Below are 23,033 nucleotides of genomic sequence, written 5' to 3'. Positions count from 1 at the left end.
TGTATTGATTTCGAAATGTAAACTGAAGCTGTTGCTGCTTTAACATATAGATAGATGGATGGATGGATGGATGGATGGATGGATGGATGGATGGATGGATGGATGTTTAATCACATTTAATAGGATATATATTTGCTTATTGTGCAGCTCCATCAGAAAGTAACCCTTCAATTGATTTGTACTGATTTTGAAATGTAAACTGAAGCTGTTGCTGCTTTAACATGTAGACTAGATAGATAGATAGATAGATAGATAGATAGATAGATAGATAGATAGATAGATAGATAGATAGATAGATAGATAGATAGATAGATAGATAGATAGATAGATGGATTTAAAGAGGTTTGAGGACGATGGGGACAGTCTTGTCATGTCTCATCCATCTCTGTGAGATTTCTGGCTCTGGTCCAAAGTAAACTGCAGCGTTTCCTCGTCCCTCTGCTACGTGACCAGTTAGTACGAGCTTCACTACAGTGTGGGTAGAGGTGGAAGGACGAGGTCGGAGGACGAAGGGGGTGAGGAGGGCGTGTCCTCTAATCGTCCAACACCGTGGGTCTCTGTCCCTGTGCCCCCACCTCACCCCTCCATTAGCGTAATACTTTGGGATAATGCCGTCCAAATATAGCCCTGTTTCATGATTCAGGCTCCTGCCATTGTTGTCCCATGTGACACCGGCAGCAGAGACGTGTCATATGTGGTGGAAACACACAAACAAAGTGAGCTCTGGGTGCGAGTTATAATAATTTAATAAATCTTCTGTGCTTCAATGTGTCTGAGACGACTCGTGGTGGTGACGACGTCTCTTTGTTGCGTTTAGTAACGTCTCACATCATCGATCTTTTCTGTGACTGGCTGAAAACTCTTAGTTAAGTCTCTCTGGGCTGCATCGTGTGTGTGTGTGTGTATGTGTGTATGTGTGTGTTTGTGTGTGTGTGTGAGGCTGCAGGGTGGACCGTGGAGGCGGGCCAGGACCACATGTCGGGATTGGGCAGGGAAACCGAAGCACAGAACATCCGCACTAATCCCGTTGTAAATAGCACGATGGGACAAATTGAAAGTGGTCAAATATTTGATAAATATTTTGTGTGCTGGAGGGTTTTTATTCCTGGCTCTCAGTCAGTTTGTCCTGGGAGAGATAAACCCCAGTGGCTCCATGGAGGAGGAGGAGGAGGAGGAGGAGGAGGAGTGAGATTTATGGAGGATGGAGGCCGGGACCGGAGCCAACATGGCGTCTGGGTCAGAGTCCTGGCTGGACTGTGGTTCTGCTGTGGTGCAGACAGAGGTGCAGTGTTGGTCTTTGACACTAGAGATAAAGACTGTGTCACTGTGATGTCATCATACTGTATGTGACCTATATTGTTGTATACAAACCCTCTGATATATGAAGATATTATTATAACATATGAAAAACACACAGAAAAATGAGAGATACTTGAAATTCTCTGTGTTTATATTTAATTATTATACATTTGAAACACACATATGTCTATGTTTTATACTTTATGCTATGTCTAATATTAATATAGACCTATATTCACAGGAGATATTTATGTAGAAGTTGTTTACAATACAACTAAAACACACATGTTTGGATGAAATAGATAAACATGTCAATATATGACATTGTTTCTGTTTCCAGGTTGTCAGTGTATAAGTCTTACGGTGCCTTCAGGTGCATCACTCAATATTAATATTCCTATATTGATATATGTATCCATCCAAAAGCCTGTTAGATACTTAGATACTTTATTGTCATTGTCATAATAACACAGCTTAAAGCAGAAGTAAGCGATCCGGTCGTTTTGGCTAATGCTGCGTTCCAGGCAGGCTTTTGAAATCGTAAATTACAGCTTCAAGTCACAACTTACGACTTTGTAGCGTTCCAGGCAACCCACTCGTGTTTTTCCGACCTGTTTTACCGGTGAAAGTCACTATAACGGCCACTCGTAACTTCCGACCCGTGAACTCGCACCAGATCGAACTGGTACCACTTCACGGTCGGAAAAATACGAGTTTCCTTGAACGCACCATAACAGTCCTCGTCGCTACGTCACCACATTCACGGCGTTCCTTGGCTGCACACACAGCCCTGCATGCCGTTCTCTCTCCTCATTGGATAAAAACTGTAGGATACGATAAATGTTTTCTCTTCGGCTCAGAGCAGAGCAGAGGGACTGAGAGACCCGTGTTTCAGTCCAAACACTCTATGTAAGTGATTGCTGTCGGAAGATATAACTATTTAAGACTTATATTAACACAAATATATCACTCACTTCTGCTTTAATACTGACGCAAAACTAGTGCAAAAGTGCATATTACATTACATTACATTACACGTTGTTGATTATATGTTGAATTTATAAATGTAAATATGAAATATCGACGTGTTTGACATTTATAAGAACATAATTTGATTCAAACATATACAAATTTATCAGTATGTTGTTTTGTTAAACTCGTTGTATATGTTGTAATATCTTCACATGTCCATAGGATATATAGGTTGGATGATAATAATATATCCCCTCGTTGCCACATATGTCAGCATCACTCATATACTGTATATATGGGATTATGTGTCATACATTAGATTTGTTTATGTGTGTAATTTATTAAAGGACCATAAACATCAACAGTAATGAACAGTTTGACTCACTCTGCAGATCCAAGGAGGTCATGTGACCTGTCTCAACTTAAACCTTTTGGTAAACAATGAGTAGCAGGAGAAATGAAGCTTCACCTTGCAGCTGCATCAGAACGACAACACGGAGCTGAAGTTATGACAAACTGTCTGATTTTCAGGGTCAGCGCTCGTTTGTCAGGTTTGATCCGTCACATACCGGAGCAGATACACGGGGGCCGAGGGCCGAGGGCCGACAGAGGGGGCCCAGTGAGAGGACGGGGGCCTCGGTGTGTTACTCCTCTGCTGCACATTCACACCACTGTAAAAACCATTATTCAGATTTCTGTCAGAGACTGAGGAGATGAATTGAAGCGACAGCGGCACAGAGGAAGTCAGTGAGCGTGGCCTTTGACCCCTGATTCATTTATTTGTTAGAAACAGAAGTAGTAGCTTTTTTTTTATAGTGCAGCTCCTCTTATTTTCAGTGATTGAAAGAAATGTAAAGAGTCCTGGTTGTGTCAGAACATTTTATTATTTCAGTCATTCTGCAACTTTTATTTCTTATGCACGATGCACAAATAGAAACATTTAATATGAGAGATTTTACCGTGATGTTTCCAACAGTTCGACATACTTGCAGCCAGATTTTAAAGCAGCCTCCATCTATATTTTTATGATGAAGTTATATGTGATATAATATGTGATGTGAGAGGTTTTCTTCACAATGATAAAACCTGCAGAGAATAATCAGTCAGGCTCAGTCAGTGGTCGCTCTTCAGCTCATACAATGAGCCCTAGATCACAGTGACTCTGAAAACTCAACACACTGCAGTTAAAGAAAACACATACAAATAAACACATGTGCAGTAAATTCAGTCCCACAATTCACTAATGTGCTTCCAGTAGATACAAGTGTGGAGGAGCAGGAGGTGATACCATGAAGCCTAACAGCAGCATCCTTCTGGGTTCAAGTCCCACTCCAGCAATAACATCTGAATCATGTGATACTGATGTTAAAATAACTAATAATGGTCGCACACTTTGCTAATGCTAATGTTATCTTAGCACACCCCGGTCGGTCACTTATTGCCTCCCTAGAAACTCTTCCGTCGTGTCGTTGAGTTTTTGCAGAGTCGGAGTCAGAGAGCAGCTTCAGAGCCTCATGCTTCCCTCAGGAGTCGGTGGGGACCAAACATGGAGCTAAAAGAGACGAGACATCAGAGTTACATACGTCATGTGAAATACACGACTCGAGATGAAAATAAATGCGTCTCCATAACTGTTTGACTAGTAAATCAGCACCTATTTGCAAACTTGTTCACTCTAGTAACTGAAAATGTTCTGGATGCCTTCAGGTGGCCAAAAAAAGAATCAGTATTTGCAGGTTTCAGGGTAACACTTTATAATAAGTTCACACTATTAAGCATTAGTTAAGCATTAATAAATACTGAATTCTTCATTTATAACGCATGAATACTCAATTAGTATGTAGTTTATAAATACAGTCAGTGCTTATCAGTGATGATTAAAACATTTTAACTGTGTTTATAAACGAGTATTCATGTGTTATAAATGATGAATTCAGTATTTAATGCTTAACTAATGCTTAATAGTGTGTACTTATTATAAAGTGTTACCACAAATAATGATATACAGTATTACACAAACTTTAATATAAATCTATAGTTTGAGTTCATTTCCATCTTGAAGAGCGAGTGTCCGTGTCTCTCTGATGTGTCGAGCACATCATGACAGTTATTGTCATTTAATGTCACGTTGGCATTGTAATGTTTGTTTCCTGTCGTCCGGTGACGTTCGACCTCCATTCAGCCGCGATGAGCAGCATGTATAGGCTACGTATGGGAAAGTCAAGCTGTTGTGTTGCGTTGAGCGCCTCTGGCTGAGAGCTGAGAGCTGAGAGCTGAGAGCTGCAGCGATGCCACATGTGTGTGACGGCACTGGGAATGTAAATTTTTCATTATGTACACTTGTGCCCAGTGAAGCTCGATAACGAGATCTGCTCTTTGTCCTCCTCTGGCCATTCAGGAGGCCGTGTGTTGGCCCACTTTCTCTGGCTGGGTTCTGATGTGTGACAACAAACACAGACACACAGACACACACATAGACACACACACACAGATGACGAATTGTGTTGCTGATTGAGCTCTGCAGACATTTCTACACGATCTTTACAATACGATAATTATCATAAAATAACTGATTGATGTTGTGTGACTCATCTAAAATCAGCAGGTTGAACAACCCATAATGTTCCTGCTGTTGCCGTAGCGACTGACTGACACTGTTTAATCACATTTAATATGATATTTGTTTATTGTGCAGCTCCATCAGACAGTAGCCCTTCCAACAAAGCTTGATTTCTATTGATTTTGAAATGTAAACTGAAGCTGTTTTAACTGCTGCTTTAACATGCAAACTAAATGGATGGATGGATGGATGGATGGATGGATGGATGGATGGATGGATGGATGGATGGATGGATAGATGGATAGATGGATAGATAGATAGATAGATAGATAGATAGATAGATAGATAGATAGATAGATAGATAGATAGATGACAAATTGTGTTGCTGATTGAGCTCTGTAGATATTTTACACGATCTTTACAAGATAATTATCATAAAATAATTGATTGATGTTGTGTGACTCATCTAAAATCAGCAGGTTGAACAACCCATAATGTTCCTGCTGTTGCCTTAGCGACTGACTGACACCGAGCCACAGTGTGCAGTGTGTCGTAGTGACCAGAGAACAGATAGAAGACACAGCAGTGATGTAATTACTGAGCCGTAACGAGGAACAATTAGTTCAGTTATAGATTAATGGACACACCTGAGTCTCACACATGAGGCAGAACGAAGCTCGTTAGGTGACGATCTCTCAGTGATCTGCACCAAAAAATGAAGATGAGATGATTTGATGAGGTCAATAATCGGCTTTGGTTTCATAATCATCGTCAGGAAAAGTTTAAATGTCAGTGGTTTTTGAGGATAAACAGGATTTTATCTTTGTTTATATTTTAAATTAATAGGAATCATGGACAATCCCAATGTATCCCATTGGTTCATAAGGTCAGATGTGTCCTGTTCATTCGTTTATGTAGTTAGTGAGTTTCCTAAATAACCTGATCAGTACTTGAGCTATAGATGCTGAATCCATCATTGATTAAGTATGAAAATACAACATTAAACACATTAGAGAGGATCTTATTGAACGTCTTTAACTTTGTTTATATATTATACACTCATTTAATATCAATATAGGAAGAATTCTTTATGAATTAAGTATTTCATTATGTTAATTCATGCTTTATAACGTGTAGTTATTATCAGGTGTTATAATTTATTATATAAAACGTGCACACTGAGATTTTTTTGAACATTTAATGCACAAAAAAGTGAAAATTTACAGATAATGAGTGGATTTCATATAAATATTTCAAGTCATTAGATATTTATTTCACTTTTTTTCATCATTATCTTTAAATAACACCTGGAAAATACAAAAAACAAGAGTATAGTATATTAAACAAAGAGCTCAGATGACGAGTTCAGACTCAATGTGAGAGAAAAAAGCAGTAAATCCTCACATTAGGAAACCTGAAGCAATGAATGATGGGAATATTTGCTTAATAAACGGTTTTAATGATCATTAAATGACACGTTAATATATTGTTGATGATTATCTTTGACTAATAAATCAATCGACTGATTGTTTAACCGCTGTGTCGTCATGTAGTCGTGGAGACAAACAAAGACGTTGAAGTGGAACAAAGGCTCAGAGCGTTAACTAGTTACATTTTTGATTATTTAACGTATGAACCAAACCAAGCAGCCGTTTTAGTTGCGTGTTTTTCGAGGCGTCACATGTTTGACCACCTTCGTCCAGCTGTGAGTCATCGCTCCTTCGTGTGTTTGTGGGTCAACACTCAACACTCCAGCATACGGAGGCGTACGTGCGTTGGATGGATTATGTCACACATTGTTCTTCAGCTGCTCCTCTTAAAAAAAAAAAAAAAAAAGTCCGTCCATCCAAGACTCGAGGAGCGAGGAAGCTGCTGCATCATGGGAACAGGGTCAGCGGCGTCCAGACCGCAGCGCCGTGTCGTGTGAAGGTTCAGGCCCATATGTTCTCTCCAAGTGTCGGCGACAGCGACTCGCTTGTTAACCCCCCAGAGCAGACAACAAAAGATCTGACCCAGAACCCGGTCACCCCATCATGTCATACCTCACCTCCGGGGGTCAGAGGTCATCGCGGGTCACGGCTCCGCGCTCCCGCAGGGGTCAGAGATTAATGCGCTTGACCACTGCTCTTTCTCATGACATCACTATAATCACATAATACAAGTAACTAATTATAATGATGACATCAGCTGCAACGGACGAGGTGAATCAGTCGACGATCGGTTGTTGATCGGTTCATGTTTTCAGTCGGATGAGTCCAGCATGAGTCTGGGTTGTTATTTATCTAGAGATCTAGATTCTTCTTCTTCATGTTTATTGGTGCTGGTGACTGTGATTGTTTGATTAACACTGTTTTTATTTGCAATATAAAGCTAGAGCTGGTGTTCTAGTCATATGTCTCTCCTGTTTAAAGGACAATTCCGGGCAAATTCAACTCGGGCTGTATTTTCCTAACATATTAGGTCTAAAAGAAGGAATCTGAAGATTTTCAGTTTAATTGCTCCTGTTTTGCAGTAGTTGTGTCTATCCCGCATCGCCACGGCAGCAATGAATGGGAGCGGATGCAAGTTCCGCTGCTTAGGCTGTTTACAGCCCTCAAAGCCGCAATTGTTTTCCACAGACAGCAATTCTACTGAAAATCTTCAGATTCCTTCTTTTAGACCTAAAGTGTTCGGAAAATACAGCCCGAGTTGAATTTGCCCGGAATTGTCCTTTAATATCTTGTGTTACTATCTTATGTTTTTATGACTATTTCCTTATCTTGTCTTCTGTTATTACAGTACATGAATAAATGAATGAATGGATGAATTAATTACTTTTATTATTGTGTCATGCATACTTCTGTATGCCCAGCCCGCATGGACTTACATAAGACACCAAGAAACAAACCGGGGCCAGAGCACATCATCAGCACATCAAAGAAATAAAAAAACAAACAGGGGTTCAAAACCATTATCTGAAAAAAAGAAAAAGAAAGAAAAGGAAAACAATGCCAAGGTTCAAGAGAAATCATCAAAAATTAATTAAACACATTTTCCTGTCTTCTTTACCAGGCTTGAGAAATAAAATGAGCAGTTTTAAACACACTGACATTTTAAAAAAACACTCTAACTTCTGCTCATCAGAGCACCAAAATATTTCAGGGTTTTGTCCACAGATTTCTCTCTCAAATCGTCATACTTTGTACAATATAAAAGGAAATGAGACTCACTTTCTACTTCATAACTCCCACATTTCACATTTCTCCTCGGGAATATTCTTGTTATTGTATGTTAGGCCTAGGTATATGTTGTATCGCAGTGAGGTAGCAACGTACATTTCGTTGAAATCTTTTCAATGACAATAAAAACAGTCTATCTATATCTAATCTAATTTCATAGCATATCATAGACTGTGTCTTGCACCAAAGAGATGCAGCAAACCTAAACCTAAAGCTGTTGAAGCTCTGGTGTGTGACTGTGAGATCTCAGGAAGATGAAGCTGAACAAAGGATCATGAGTGTGAGAGAAGGTGTCGACACTCGGAGGCAGAAAGCTGTGACTGTAGAGGATTAAAGAAAAGTTTCTCCTGTGCAAGTTTCCGAAGGTCAGAAACTAATTTACTATGCATTTGATTTATCAATGAAACATTAACATTAGATGAACATTTCTGCAGCCTGTTCATCTGATTATCATGTCCCCTGTGGTTCAAATGCTGCACATTGGGAGCCACACTTTACTCTCTCCACGTGTTTTATTCTAAAGGTTTGATCTTAAATGGATAGAGGATGTATTTGTGGTTTTCAAAACTTTTATCTAGTTTTGCATCTTTTCTCTGGAGCTCGAGCAACCACAGGGAGCTTCATGTTGGTCTCTGAACGTCTCCTCTGATTGGCTGAAGACTGATTGGTCTGAAAATGCTCTGATAGTTTTTGAGCTGGTCTCTAATGTTTCAGATGTGAAGGTTGTAGCTACAGTGACGTTTTGGTTTTTCATTGACATTTTCTGCTTGTTGTGTCGTTAATAAAGCTATAAAATCAACTAAAAAGAGGTTGGACACCGTCTGTTGGTCTGTTGGTCTGTTGGTGTGTCGGGGGCGTGGCCGAGGTGTTTGTGATGTCATAATTTGTGATCCAGTGTGTTTTCCTCCTGTTAGTGGTGGGGTTAACACACACACACGTCGTGGTTCCCCCAGGTCTTTGACCAGCAGCAGTTTCAGCCTCCTCATGCTACACTGCAGAAAGAATATTTGTCTTATTTCTAGTCAAAACGAATCTCTTTCCACTTAAAATAAGACTCATCCCATTTTAAAAGTAGCTTGTTTTTAGACGCTTTTTACTTTTTTCAAGCATATTTTCACTTGAAATAAGTAGAAAAATCTGACAGTGGATCAAGTTTTATTTCTTATTACAAGCACAAAAATCTTGCTTTGACTGGCAGATTTTTCTACTTATTTCGATTGAAAATTAGTTTAAAACAAGTGGAAAACTATCTAAAAACAAGTTAATTTTTAGGTCATGAGTCTTATTTTAAGTCAATCAATCAATCAATCAATCTTTATTTATAGAGCACCTTTCATACATGGAAATGCAACACAAAGTGCTTTACACACATAGAAAAGTGGAAAGAGATTAGTGTTTACTAAAATTGAGAAGACAAATATTTTTGGAAACGCTTCACACGCCTCCAGCACCGGAGTTGGGCAGTAGAACAACAAAGAAGAAAACCGAGTTGTGATGTCACGCTGGGAAAAAGGAGAATCCCATTAGAACAGCTGGGTCGGCCACCAGCCAATGAACGGCTGGGAGGCAGGGAGGAGGGGAGGGGAGGGGAGGGAGAGAGGGGAGGAGAGGGGGCTGATGGGGGAGGGATCATGGTGGAGGGTGGGGAGGGGGCAGGCTGAGCTGAGGCAGCAGTAAAGTGCAAATATAGTGACGCCTAAAGGAGCCGTCACCTCGTCTCACTCCGACGAGGCGACAAAGAGAGCGGAGAAGATTTTTCCTCCTTCTCTTAAACCGTCTGAAACACAAACACAGATTTAAGGAGATGCAGCTTCTTCATTTGACCCGTTCTTCATCTTTGCTCTTCTGCTCTCGTCAGCTTCAGATCCCTCTGTTGTACGAGTGAAGATTATAACACTTTCAGTTTTAACCTTTAAAGGGATAGTTCACCCAAAATTCAAATTTCACTCATTATCTACTCACCCTCATGTCGACTAAGGGCTGGGAGAAGTTTAGGAGCCTGCCGTGCCTTCTCTGAGTTACGGGGGGTCTGCTCACTTTTCTTCGTCCAAAAAGACACACCAAAAAACATCCAAATACCTCCATAGTGCTCGTCTGTAATGTCCCTCTTGTATTGAAGCCCCAACATGAGAAATTGTTCCGAAAAAAATTAAATAAGTCTATGTTTTAAGCTTGTTTGTAGCGGAAGCTCCCAGTGTCTCGGTTCACTGCTCTTCCTGTGTCAGTGCAAGAGATTTGCACTGACCGGCGGAACAATTTCTCATGTTGGGGCTTCAATACAAGAGGGACATTATAGACGAGCAGCATGGAGGTATTTGGATGTTTTTTGGTGTGTCTTTTTGGACGAAGAAAAGTGAGCTCCGTTCACAACCATTATATGGACAAATACTGCTGCGCGGACCCCCCCGTAACTCCGAGAAGCCACGGAGGACTCTCCCAGCCCTTAGTTGACATGAGGATGAGTAGATAATGAGTGAAATTTGAATTTTGGGTGAACTATCCCTTTAAGAAACTTGTTCTCTATGTTCATTTTTAATGGCGACCTACAAGAAGAAGATGAAATGTTGACTCTTCTTCTCTTCACCATAAACTGGATGTGCAGGAGACACTACCTCCATCAAAAATAAGAACTTACCTCATATAGATCATTTAAATCTGGAGTCATTGTAAATGGCATGTCAGTATTAACTATGATATATATATTGTTTGTAATTGACAGATATATGATATTTATTATAGTTAGATGTCTGAAATGGTGAAATGTAACGTAACAAATTCCTCAGGGGATTAATAAAGTGTTTTTGTATTCTGATACTGATACTTAAACAATCACCAGTGATAGAGTAGTTGATGCATGGTTGCAAATAAGAAGAAAAATAAAAGGAAAAATGCGAACTTTATATGTTGAGCACTTTTCAAAACAATGTTACAAAATGTTTTCCATAAAATGAAACATAAAAATTGCAGCATAAAACATTAAAACGAGATAAGAACAATAAAAACACAAAGACAAAAGAGCAACAGCATCCAAAACAATAAAAGACAATTATATTATGTTTCATAAATGTTAAATATTTGACAGCCTTTCCATAAAAATGACTTTTATAGAAGTGATTTAAAAGCTGAAAACAGATTTTTGGGAAGAAGTAAAAGTGTTTTCCATTACTAATAGGTTGCGTGGAGGGAACAAATAAAACAAAGACTCCTCCCACCTGAAGATCTGAGGTTGTGTCTCATGAGGGAGCAACATGTCCGACTGTGTTTGTAAAATTAAGTGTGTATGTATGTATGTGTGTGTGTGTCAGAGAGGCAGTGGAGGATGCAGAGCAGCGACACTGGTTCAGTACAAACAGTCTATTAAACAGTTGTCGAGCTGCTCGGCCGCGGCCTCCAGAGGAATAAAACAACAAACAGGGTTATTTCTCTCCACTTTGATCTTCATCTCATCTCCGCTCCGCTCCTTTCTGTTGTTGTTGTTGTTGTTGTCATGGCGAATATGATGTAACTTTGTTAGACAAAATAAAAAAGCAGCTCTGTATTTCGGAGATTTGGACGTGATGAATGTTTGATGAGGCCGGGAGGGAGCAGCAGCAGCAGCAGCAGCAGGATGAAGCGTGAGGCGGTCTGACAGTCACAGCAGTGCTCTGCAAACATTATCACAGGACTAAAGCCTGTCTCCCCCACCTCCTCCTCCCTCCTCCTCCTCCCCCTTCCTCCCCCTTTTCCTCCCCCCTCTGTCTCTCTACAGTCGCCCTGAGCAGTCGAAACGGAGCGACTCCGGCCGGCGGGAAAGATGACGACAGTAAAACAGGAGGAGCAGTGGAGAAGAAGATCCCTGAAGGTGAACTCCTGCTGCAGGTCGGTGATCAAACTCCTCCTCCTCCTCCTCCTCTTCCTTCTCCACAGATCAATATCTCTGTTTATTTGTTTGTTTGCTGCCACAGCTGTGTACAGTGTTTTGTTGAAGGCCAACAGCACTGATTTAATTTGTGCATCTGGACCCAACTGTGTTTTAGTTTTTAGTTTTTTCATCTTCTTCTTGTCAAGTGCCTAAAACCTATTGAGGCCAGTGTCAGAGGCTCAGGGGCTCAGGGCGGCTTTACCACTCAATATGTCTGGCAACGTGCGCCGCAGCCTCGTCCAAACATTAGTGCACGACGGTGCAGTCAGAGCTGCAGAAAACGAAATGAGCCCAGAACTAATCATACTGTATCGTCCTCTGTGAATGTGGGTTCATCTGAACTCATCATTCAAGGGTTGGTTTAGTTTCCTCAGACCATCATCACTGTCGTTCCTGGAGGAAACATCAGAGGCTTCGTGTTCGTAGCCTCGGACGTTTTGTCATGATCACAATTAAAGGGGAACTATGCAAGTCCAGTTGCTTTTTTTTGCTGTTTTGCTAACGCTCCTGTGCATTTGTTTTCGACAAAGCCAGCAAGAAATCAATCCATGGAGCGGTGGCTAACGTTATATATCATATGTTATGATGTGTATATTTGTGTAGTCTTATCCGTCACACACAAGACATTAGTGGACACGTTTGTGTCGTGATGCCACCGAGACAAGAGCATAGGGTCGGAGACTCTACATGAAGGGCAGAGAGCTACAAGTCATTTCTTTAACCATCACAGTTGCTGAGAAACTATTTAATTAAGGTAAAAATGTAGCATAGTTCCTCTTTAAAGGAAGACGATATTTGGTTAATATGAAGCTGGAGCCAGAGGTTGGTTAGCAGCTAGCCTGGTTAGAAAGGTAACAAGTAATGTTGACAGGACTGGACAAAACCATTGGGTTTCCCTCTGTTTCCAGCCTTTAATGCTATACTAAGTTAAGCTAGGCTAACGGTTTGCTAGCTGAAGCTTCACACTGACCATACAGACGTGAGAATAGCATTAATTTTCTGATCTCTTTCTAAATTTCCTAAATTGCTCAGCTGTTCCTTGAACACACTGACCTGATCAGCTCCAGCAGCAGCAGCCAGGGCTCCAGATCAGAGCACAACTCCACACATGCATATCATCAGAGCTCCAGTCTGCCCCTAACTTGGGCATTTTGCCCCTAAAATTTGAGACAGTGCAAGTAAATTTTTCATCTACTTGTGAATGTGCAACCAGGAAATTTGCCTTTTCTTTTTAACACAGTGAAATGTGGAAATCACGACTCAAGGTATCTGGAATCTGTCATTACAGGTGTCAGCAGGCTAATGTGTAGCTACTAGTATCATGAATGAAAAGGAAATGTGAATATTTGCCTTGCAAGTCGATTTACTGTGTGCACGTGCACCCCTACATTTTCTGCTTGTGCTCCTAAAATTTTAAGTTAGGGGGGGCCACTGTGCTGGTGGTTTGAGACCTAAATCCAGACGACTGGAGGATTTTATAGCAGCATTATCAGAGTGTAAATACTGTATCAAACACTTTCCACCTGTTAGCAGCTATAATATGACGTCTTTTTTATAGCCATATAAACAGTTAAACAGGTAACAGTTCCTTATCCTACATTTTGTTTATGTTTTTTTTTTTTTTGCAACCTCATTAATTCGCTCTAACACGTTTTATTCACACTTAGAAAACAGTTTAATCTTTAGTTTATTTTTAATGATTTTAGGTTTATTGCTCAGTGAAAGAGGCAGACACCACTTTCCCTAATGAGTGCTCAAATAGAAATGCTCTGTTAAAAGGGAATTATGCATAATATATACACATTTAGCTGACTTACAGTGACCTCTGCAGTAGATAAATGCTTTCACAGTAAAAAAAAAAAAAAAAGAAAAAAAAAAAGATATTAAATGAAATGACTTGCACTATCCAGAGCCACTGTAGTGAGTGAAGTAGAGCAAAAACAGAGCATCAGCTGGACATTTTCCTGGAGTTTCAGGTCTCTGTTGGTCTTTTTTTTAAGAAAAGACGATCAATAGACCTGTTTCCTGTCTCCAGTGGAAACAGAGACAAAAAAAAACTGTGGCCTCTGTTCAGTGTGTGTGTGTGTGTGTGTGTGTGTGTGTGTGTGTGTGTGTGTGTGTGTGTGTGTGTGTGTGTGTGTGTGTGTGTGTGTGTGTGTGTGTGTGTGTGTGTGTGTGTGTGTGTGTGTGTGTGTGTGTGTGTGATTGAGTGGAGGGTGAACTCGCCGGCTGCCACATCTTTTTGGGATCTGCTGGAGTCATTGATTTTCCAGTCCAGTTCCTCCCAATGTGCATCACACTGGCATTCCAGGAGAGGAGAGGAAACAGGCTGCCGCCGCTCCTCCTCCTCCTCCTCCTCCTCCTCCTCCTCCTCCTCCCCCTTCTCCTCCCCGACCACCGAGGTCTTTTTCGTTATTATGATAAGCCCACGTTCGCCCGGCTTGTTCGTAATGAGAGATGAAAGCTCATTTGGAGACTTTGGAGACTCAGTCGGGAGGTGAGTGTCCCACAGGGGGCCTCTTCCTCCTCCTCTTCCTCTTCCTCCTCCTCCTCCTCTTCCTCCTCAGGTTTATCTCTGAAGCCTTTTCGGTTCCTCTGCTCCTCTTCACATCAGACGGTCGTAAATTATAGACAGTCAATCATCAATAATTCAGCCTGAAAGCTCAGGAAACGGCAGCATTGTTTTAATTTATCATTCATAACAATGATCACACTTTAACCGGTCGCTATGACAACCGGTGACAACATGTGCCGCCAGCTTCAGCTTCCTGCTTCTCTCTCTGTTTCACTTCCTCACTTCCCCTTTGGCTCGTCGTCATGGCAGCACAGAGGGGAGGTCGACAGGTTCGGCCTCTCACATCACATCCCATCGGTTTCCAATAGCAACAGAGTTTGTTTTTTGTTTTTTTTCCCCCGATTCCTCCGATGTAAATGACAGTAAACACTTTGTGAAAGACAGATTTTATTTTATTTTATTTTCTCAGTTTGTTTGTTTGCTCTGGATGACGTGTGTCAGATAACTGAGGTGAATCGTTGGCCGTGTTGTCACAGAGAATAAACATGGCGTCTCTTTCGGCGTTAGTCATCACCCCCCCTCCTCGTGGGCGGCCGCGGTTTGTGGTTTGGAGATGAGGACGCTCGTGTTTATTTGTGTTTTGTTTGCTCCACGTCTGTCAGTGTGTTTGTTTACTAAGTGTGGCCACACAGGGAGGGGGGGGAGGAGGGGAGAGGGGGGGGGAGATGTCCGACCAGCTGTTCCCTCTGAAGACACACACTGAGTGGACTCCATTTTACCTGACATGCTCCAACATCTGTCCTTTCCTTCCATTTCCTCTCCTTTCCTTCCCTAACTTCCATCTCCTCTCCTTTCCTTCCATTTCCTCTCCTCTCCTCTCCTTTCTTTTCCTCTCCTCTCCTCTCCTTTCCTTTCCTTTCCTTTCCTTTCCTTTCCTTTCCTCCCATCTCCTTTCCTTTCCTTTCCTTCCCTCTCCTCTCATTTCCTTCACTTTCCTTTCCTTTTTTTTCCTTTCCTTTCCTTCCATCTCATTTCCTCTCCTTTCCTTTCCTTTCCTTTCCTCCCATTTCCTTTCCTTTCCGTCCACCTCCTTTCCTTTCCTTCCATCTCCTCTCATTTCCTTTCCTTCCATCTCCTCTCATTTCCTTTCCTTTGCTTTGCGTCCATCTCCTTTCCTTTCCTTTCCTTCCATCTCCTTTCCTTTCCTTTCCTTTCTACATTCCCGCTCATCACAAACCTGAAGATCCATCTACAAACCAACAAAAAAGAAGAAACTAACAGATACCACTTTATCCTTTATCCAAAAATAAAATGAATTGAGTAATTTCTCAATTTTCTGCACTGAAATGAGAAATTAACTGTGCTACATCATTATTGCCCTTACAGTCGTACATCTTTTCTGTCAGTGTGGTACTATGCCTGTACATGTGTTGCTCTGGTGTCATCTCATTTTGTCAAAACTTCATTGTGGTATGAACAATGATGATAAAGTTAAATTAACTAAACATCATTAGCTAACCGTCTGTGTTGGTCATGTGTTTGACCTGCAGGCTCTCAACGGCTTCGTCATGGTCCTCACCGCCGGCGGCACCATCTTCTACTCCTCTCACACCATCCAGGACTACCTGGGCTTCCACCAGGTATCTGATCATCACTGTCTGTGTTTCTCTGTGCAGAGTTTGTCCCAGATATGGAAACATAAATAGAAGTAGAGATGGAATAATAATAATAGGATTAAAAGAAACATCCTGTTTTTTATTGTGTTGATGACACGGAGCTCTGATATAAACCTCTAGCTGCTGTGATCTGGGTCATCAGACGTCAAACAGCATCATCACCTGTGGCCTGTAGCTTTGTCTCCTTTGGCACAGCTGTGATGAACATGAACAGAATAAAAGAACAGAGGCTGCTGTAGATTAATTACAAACCTCAGCAGTGAAGCAAACATCAACTGCCCTTCAAACCTGAAGCTGAGACTTAAAGGGATAGTTCACCCAAAATGCAAATTTCACTCATTATCTACTCACCCTCATGTCGACTAAGGGCTGGGAGAAGTTTCAGAGTTATCCGTGGCTTCTCTGAGTTACAGGGGGTCTCGGCGGTCTCCATATAACGGTTGCAAATGGATACCACTTTTCTTCGTAACAAAAAGACACAACAAAAAACATCCAAATACCTCCATGCTGCTCGTATGTAATATCCGTCTTGTATTGAAGCCCCAAAATGCGAAATTGTTCCAAAAAAAATTAAATAAGTTTATATTTCAAGCTTGTTTGGACCCTGGTCCGTCTAAATTGGACGAACCAGGAAGAGGAGCTTGAAATATAGACTTATTTAATTCTTTCCGGAACAATTTCACATTTTGGGGCTTCAATACAAGACGGATATTACATACGAGCACCATGGAGGTATTTGGATGTTTTTTGGTGTGTCTTTTTGTTACGAAGACAGTTGGTATCCATTTGCAACCGTTATATGGACATGCACTGCTACGCCGAGACCCCCTGTAACTCAGAGAAGCCATGGAGGACTCTGAAACTTCTCCCAGCCCTTAGTCGACATGAGGGTGAGTAGATAATGAGTGAAATTTGAATTTTGGGTGAACTTTAACAAAGTTTAGTGAAAACTGGGTTATTGTCAGTTCTTTTACTGTAATCCGACATATTTAACTCCTAGAGACACTCGTGTTATTGTCTAAAACATGCAGAAGCCGTATGTGTGTGTGTGTGTGTGTGTGTGTTTGGACCGATGCTGGGGTCTACAGTAGATGGACGGCTTGCGTGCAACATCTGCTGCGAGCAGCTCGGGGGTCTCGCATGATCCATCGGCCCGCTCGCTGCATGGTGCAGAGTCAGAGGCTCAAAACAGCAGCAGCAAAAAAAAAAAAAAAAAGGCCTGACCTATTTATAGCTTGGCCTTTTGTAGAAACCACTAGACACAGAAGTGCAACACATCTCTGCCCTGCAGCTCAGCTCAGTGAGTGCACCTTGGCCACGGCTGTTGGTGCTGATGCAAAAGGGAAATTTGCTACGGCTGCTGCACTGACCTCACTAACAGAGGCTGTAGAGGGGCGGTTCAGGTTTTTGGACATGGGGTTATATGAGGTTGGGTAACACGCTATTTGATGCCTATCTCTATACATTACTATCTATACATACTATCTCTATACGCATTATAACCATACTTATAATGAATTATAAGTTATAGCACTGTATAACTGTAGTTATAAACACTCATAAATGATCATAACACACTATAAAGCATTTGGTCATGACTTAAAAGGTCAGGTATTATAATATGTTATAATTGTTAGTAACTTGCTGACATAACCCACATCAATAATGCATTATAAATATAGATATAATGTGTTATAATCAGCTTATAAACGTGTTTAACTGTCATTATAAACACTCATTAATTATCATAAGGCTTTAAACAATAAATAACATAACACATCATAGAGCATTTTATAATGGCTTATAAGGTCAAGTATTATAATAGTTATGTAGTAGTAGTAGTTATGCTCTATAATGCGTTATGCTTATTGTTATAAAGCCTTATGATAATTTATGAGTGTTTATAATGATAGTTATACATGTTTATAAGCCAATTATAACACATTATAACTATATTTATAATGAATTATCGATGTGGTCATTGTCAGCGAGTTACTAACAATTATAACGTATTATAATACCTGACCTTATAAGTCATGATAAAATGCTTTATAGTGTTTTATGATTACTGTTATAAAGCATTATGATCATTTATGAGTGTTTATAACTATATTTATACAGTGCTATAACTGCATTATAACTCATTATAAGTATCGTTATAATGCGTTATAGAGATAGGCGTCAAGTACAGTTTTACCTGAGGTTGTCATTAATAGATTGTGATCAGAGCACTACCAGTTTAGCAGAACTGTTTTTAAAAATGAATGTGAAAGAGTATCAGGGCCATGGATGGAAAAACAAAAATGAGAGGAAGATTATTCAAAATATTGAGAATAAACTGCATGTGACTGTTTCTACAAAAGGCCTTGTACAGTACAGATGAACTGGTGAAATAGTTGCTGCTTCAGCAACAAAGAAATTCCTTCTGTCTCGGCTCATAAACACAGTGTCAGTGTAGCTGTCAGCATCAGGGTATTGAAGAGTTTAAGCTGTAAACTGCATCTGCTCAGGAGGAAAAACCCACACAAGCTCAGAGGAGGTGGCCGCATCCATGCAAACTGAAGCATAGTTCAGAGAGGATGAGTTGTTTTGCCCTAAATGTTTCTTCCATGCAAAATACGTTCAGCAATTTATCTTCCTGTGAAAACAGTCTGAACCCAGGGGCGGGTCCAGAGTATTTTCTGGTGGGGGGCACAGGGAGTAACAAGAGTGAATTTAGGGGGGGGAGGGGGTACCCAAAAGTAACAAAAATGAAGGCTGCCACTGATCGCTGTCTAGAATATTTATATTGTACAGTTACACACTGTTCACAGTCTTATCCTGTCTATGTCTTCATGTTGCTTTTATTGGCCACATTGAATCTTTCACATTGTAAGGAAGATGCCTATGACATTTTCATTTTCCACTTGTCGATATTAAAATTTTGGTCAATCCATAATCAACTCTATCTTGCAAATAGGAAGTCTTATTAGCAGAACACAAAAAATTCTCACAGTGAACAGAAATATCTTATACTCTTCTTAGCCAGTAGTTAGAGAGCTCAACTTTTCTGTATTTACTAGACAGAGTTGATGAAGAGAGTTAGTGGTTAGTGCTTGTAGCTCTGTACAGTGAACATAGAAGTGGTTAAGAGCTTTACACAGTGATTGACCACCATATTCCTGTGCACAAGTGAACATATTTTAATATCAACTACATTATGATTAAGTTATTTCCCAGTTCTGCTATCTCACCTGTATCCTGTGTGTCTGTATTTTGGCTCAAGCTAACTCTCGCTCCTCGTTCCTCCTCTCAGACGGACGTCATGCACCAGAGTGTGTATGAGCTGGTCCACACCGAGGACCAGCAGGAGCTCAGGAGGAACCTGCACTGGGCTCTGAACCCTCCCGCTCCTCCTCCCTCCACCGTCTCCGCCGTTACCCAGGACTCCCCTCAAGGTGACCACCGCCCTCCTCCTCCGCTCCTCCATGTGCACACAACACAGACAGAGAGGTGGAATAGAAACAGACCACATCAAACACAGTGTTTGACCCGAGTCTGAACGGTTGCACTGAAGTGGGTTAGTTTATGTAAATCAGCAACAACCTTCTGCTTTAAAGAGACACTGTGCAGACTGGACTAGGGATGTCACGATTACTTGTTTTCACAATTAATCACGGTATTAAACGCCACAATTAATTAATCAATCGTAAAGATTCATAAATACTGTCACTTTCCAAAAATAATTATGTCGGAACCATATCGGCAGTAAAGGTAAATGCACAGATACCAGTCCATTTACCTAGCGTAACATTGAATTGGCAGGAATTTAAATGTTGGCGTGTCATTTGTAATAAAAAAAAACGATTAAAATAAAGTTAAACATTTGGTATGGATGACAATTAATGACTTGAATATTTCAAACACTTCCCCTTAGGGATTAATAATTGGTCATATATTAATAGATACTTAAAGCAGAAGTGAGTGATATATTTGTGTTAATATAAGTCTTAAATAGTTATACCTTCCGACAGCAATCACTTACATAGAGTGTTTGGACTGAAACACGGGTCTCTCAGTCCCTCTGCTCTGCTCTGAGCCGAAGAGAAAACATTTATCGTATCCTACAGTTTTTATCCAATGAGGAGAGAGAACGGCATGCAGGGCTGTGTGTGCAGCCAAGGAACGCCGTGAATGTGGTGACGTAGCGACGAGGACTGTTATGGTGCGTTCAAGGAAACTCGTATTTTTCCGACCTGTGAAGTCGTACCAGTTCGATCTGGTACGAGTTCACCGGTCGGAAGTTACGAGTGGCCGTTATAGTGACTTTCACCGGTAAAACAGGTCGGAAAAACACGAGTGGGTTGCCTGGAACGCTACAAAGTCGTAAGTTGTGACTTGAAGCTGTAATTTACGATTTCAAAAGCCTGCCTGGAACGCAGCATTAGCGAAAACGACCGGACCACTTACTTCTGCTTTAAATATTTTGTGTAAATATTTTGACTACGCATATTTGATTTTACATATTCATAGTGTTGTGAAATTAATTGCATAATAATCGTGATAATCGTAACACCGTGATTATTTCTCTGACAATAATCGTACCAAGAAAATCTATAATCGTGACGTCCCTAGACTGGACATAACTCCAGATCATTGGAGGTGAGGCAGATATTGTTTGCATATGCATCGGCACCGAGATGCACATCCATCCGTCCATATACCACAGTCTGTGTGTGTGTGTGTGTGTGTGTGTGTGTGTGTGTGTGTGTGTGTGTGTGTGTGTGTGTGTGTGTGTGTGTGTGTGTGTGTGTGTGTGTGTGTGTGTGTGTGTGTGTGTGTGTGTGTGTGTGTGTGTGTGTGTGTGCATGAAAACATTTGGACATGAATATCAGATGGTTAAGTCGACACAGTCGGGGCATTAAACTGTAAGACCATCCTCAGGTCGGGTCACATGATCCTGTAATCTTCACGGTGGCTTACGAGGTGAACTGGTCCCAGATCTGTATTTGGGCTTTAAGATGCTTATGTCTGTGCTTTGGTTCAGAGCAAAGTGTTTAGTTTACTAAGACCCTCAGCCCCTGACACAGCTAACCTGCCCCCCTCCCCAACACACAGACACACACACACACACACACACACACACACTGCACCCAGGAGGGGGGTGTAACTGAAACAACCACTGTCACCTGCTGCGACAGGTCAGATCCAGTTCAGGATGTCATAACAGAAGATGATATGAGAAAACAGGAAAACATATGCAGAAAATAGAGTAAAAATTGTTAAAGGGATATTTCACACAAAATCGATAATTCACCAATTTTCTACTCACCGTCACGCCAAGGAAGGGTTTGGAGAACTTAAGGAGTCATTAAAATGCTTTAGGAGTTCCAGGGGGGGTCCGGCTGGCAACGGATTTTCATATAATGGCGGCGGATAGAGTTCACTTTTGAATCGTCCAAAACACACACTATGAAACATCCAGATACCTCCATACTGCTCATCTGTACTGACCCAAGTGTCCTGAAGCCGCCACATGAAAAAGTTGTTTGGAAAAAATGAATTTGATCTCTGTTTTTAGCCTTGTTGAGCGAGATTTGCTACGAGATGTTCGTTCGTCGTTGTAAACCATTGGATGTATGATGTAATCACAGAAGAACATCACGCAGCCACTGGGAGCTACTGCTACAACAAGTTCAAGTTCACTTTTATTTATATAGCACAGATAAAAGACCTGTGACAGTCATCCAAAGTGCTTCACAGAGCAGAGACAGAAACAAAAAGAAAACAATGCATTTACAAGAAACAAGAAAACATGCATACCATCACACATTCTCACACACAAATGCATGTAGCACATGTACATATACGAACATATGAGCATACATACACATACGCATACATGCACGGCTACAGTAGTCATAAACAATAGTGCACATAGATATTTAAACAAAACTAGCCAGGATTAGAAGTCCCTGTGGATCCGAAGACCAAGGAGAAAAGGTGTGTTTTTAAAGCGCACTAAAACCTCTCCACGGAACCCGCATGTCTAACATGTAATGGCAACAAGGCTAAAAACAGAGATCAAATTATTTTTTTGTGAACAACTTTTTCATGTGGCGGCTTCAGGACACTTGGGTCAATAGTGACGAGCAGTATGGAGGTATCTGGATGTTTCATAGTGTGTGTTTTGGACGATTCAAAAGTGAACTCTATCCGCCGCCATTATATGAAAATCCGTTGCCAGTCGGACCCCCCCTAGAACTCCAAAAGCGTTTTGATGACTCCTAAAGTTCTCCAAACCCTTCCTTGGCATGACGGTGAGTAGATGATTGGTGAATTATAGATTTTGGGTGAAGTATCCCTTTAAGACACAAAAGCCTCAGGTTAAAGCTGCTCATTCTGATAGTCATATTTGTGTTGTTTTCCACAGACATGGAGCCGGACAGCAGCTCCTCTCTGGTCACCTACAAGCCCGAGCAGCTCCCCCCCGAGAACTCCTCCTTCCTGGAGCGGAGCTTCGTCTGTCGGTTTCGCTGCCTGCTGGACAACTCCTCCGGCTTCCTGGTAGGTCACACGCAACACAGCAGCCGAGAGAAAAACCTGAGGGCAAGAGACAGAAAGATTTTTACTGGACTTGTACCAGTCTGCTGCAGAGACATGAAGAAAAGCATAGGTCCTTGTTAGGGATGTCACAATTACTTGTTTTCACAATTAATCGTGGTATTAAACGCCACAATTAATTGATCGTAAAGATTCCTAAATACCATCACTTTCCAAAAAAAGATTATGTCTGAACCATATCGGCAGATGTGCGCCAAAGTAAAGGTAAATGCACAGATTCTGATCCATTTACATTCATTAACGTAACATTGAATTGGTAGGAGTTTAAATGCAGGAGTGTCATTTGTAA

At 41.1% G+C, this 23,033-nt stretch overlaps 2 protein-coding genes across 2 annotated transcripts in view; both read left to right on the top strand.

Moving 5' to 3' along the window:
- LOC311004926 (uncharacterized protein) overlaps positions 1-23,033 on the top strand; it is a 182,946-nt gene that overhangs the window by 64,101 nt on the left and 95,812 nt on the right. The window lies entirely within an intron of this gene.
- Positions 1-23,033, top strand: part of LOC311004929 (aryl hydrocarbon receptor-like) — a gene marked incomplete at both ends in the record, with an annotated part of 49,367 nt that overhangs the window by 13,933 nt on the left and 12,401 nt on the right. Inside the window, 4 exons of the mRNA XM_083997155.1 lie at positions 11,798-11,907; positions 16,016-16,105; positions 19,437-19,578; positions 22,554-22,687. Of these exons, the coding sequence (XP_083853281.1) occupies positions 11,798-11,907; positions 16,016-16,105; positions 19,437-19,578; positions 22,554-22,687 (476 nt within the window). The remainder of the gene's footprint in view (positions 1-11,797; positions 11,908-16,015; positions 16,106-19,436; positions 19,579-22,553; positions 22,688-23,033) is intronic.

The sequence above is a fragment of the Trachurus trachurus genome (assembly GCF_905171665.1).
Source record: "Trachurus trachurus genome assembly, chromosome: 21".
Classification (NCBI taxonomy): domain Eukaryota; kingdom Metazoa; phylum Chordata; class Actinopteri; order Carangiformes; family Carangidae; genus Trachurus; species Trachurus trachurus.
Note: the sequence above shows the minus strand (reverse complement) of the source record. Positions and strands in the feature narration are given on the sequence as shown.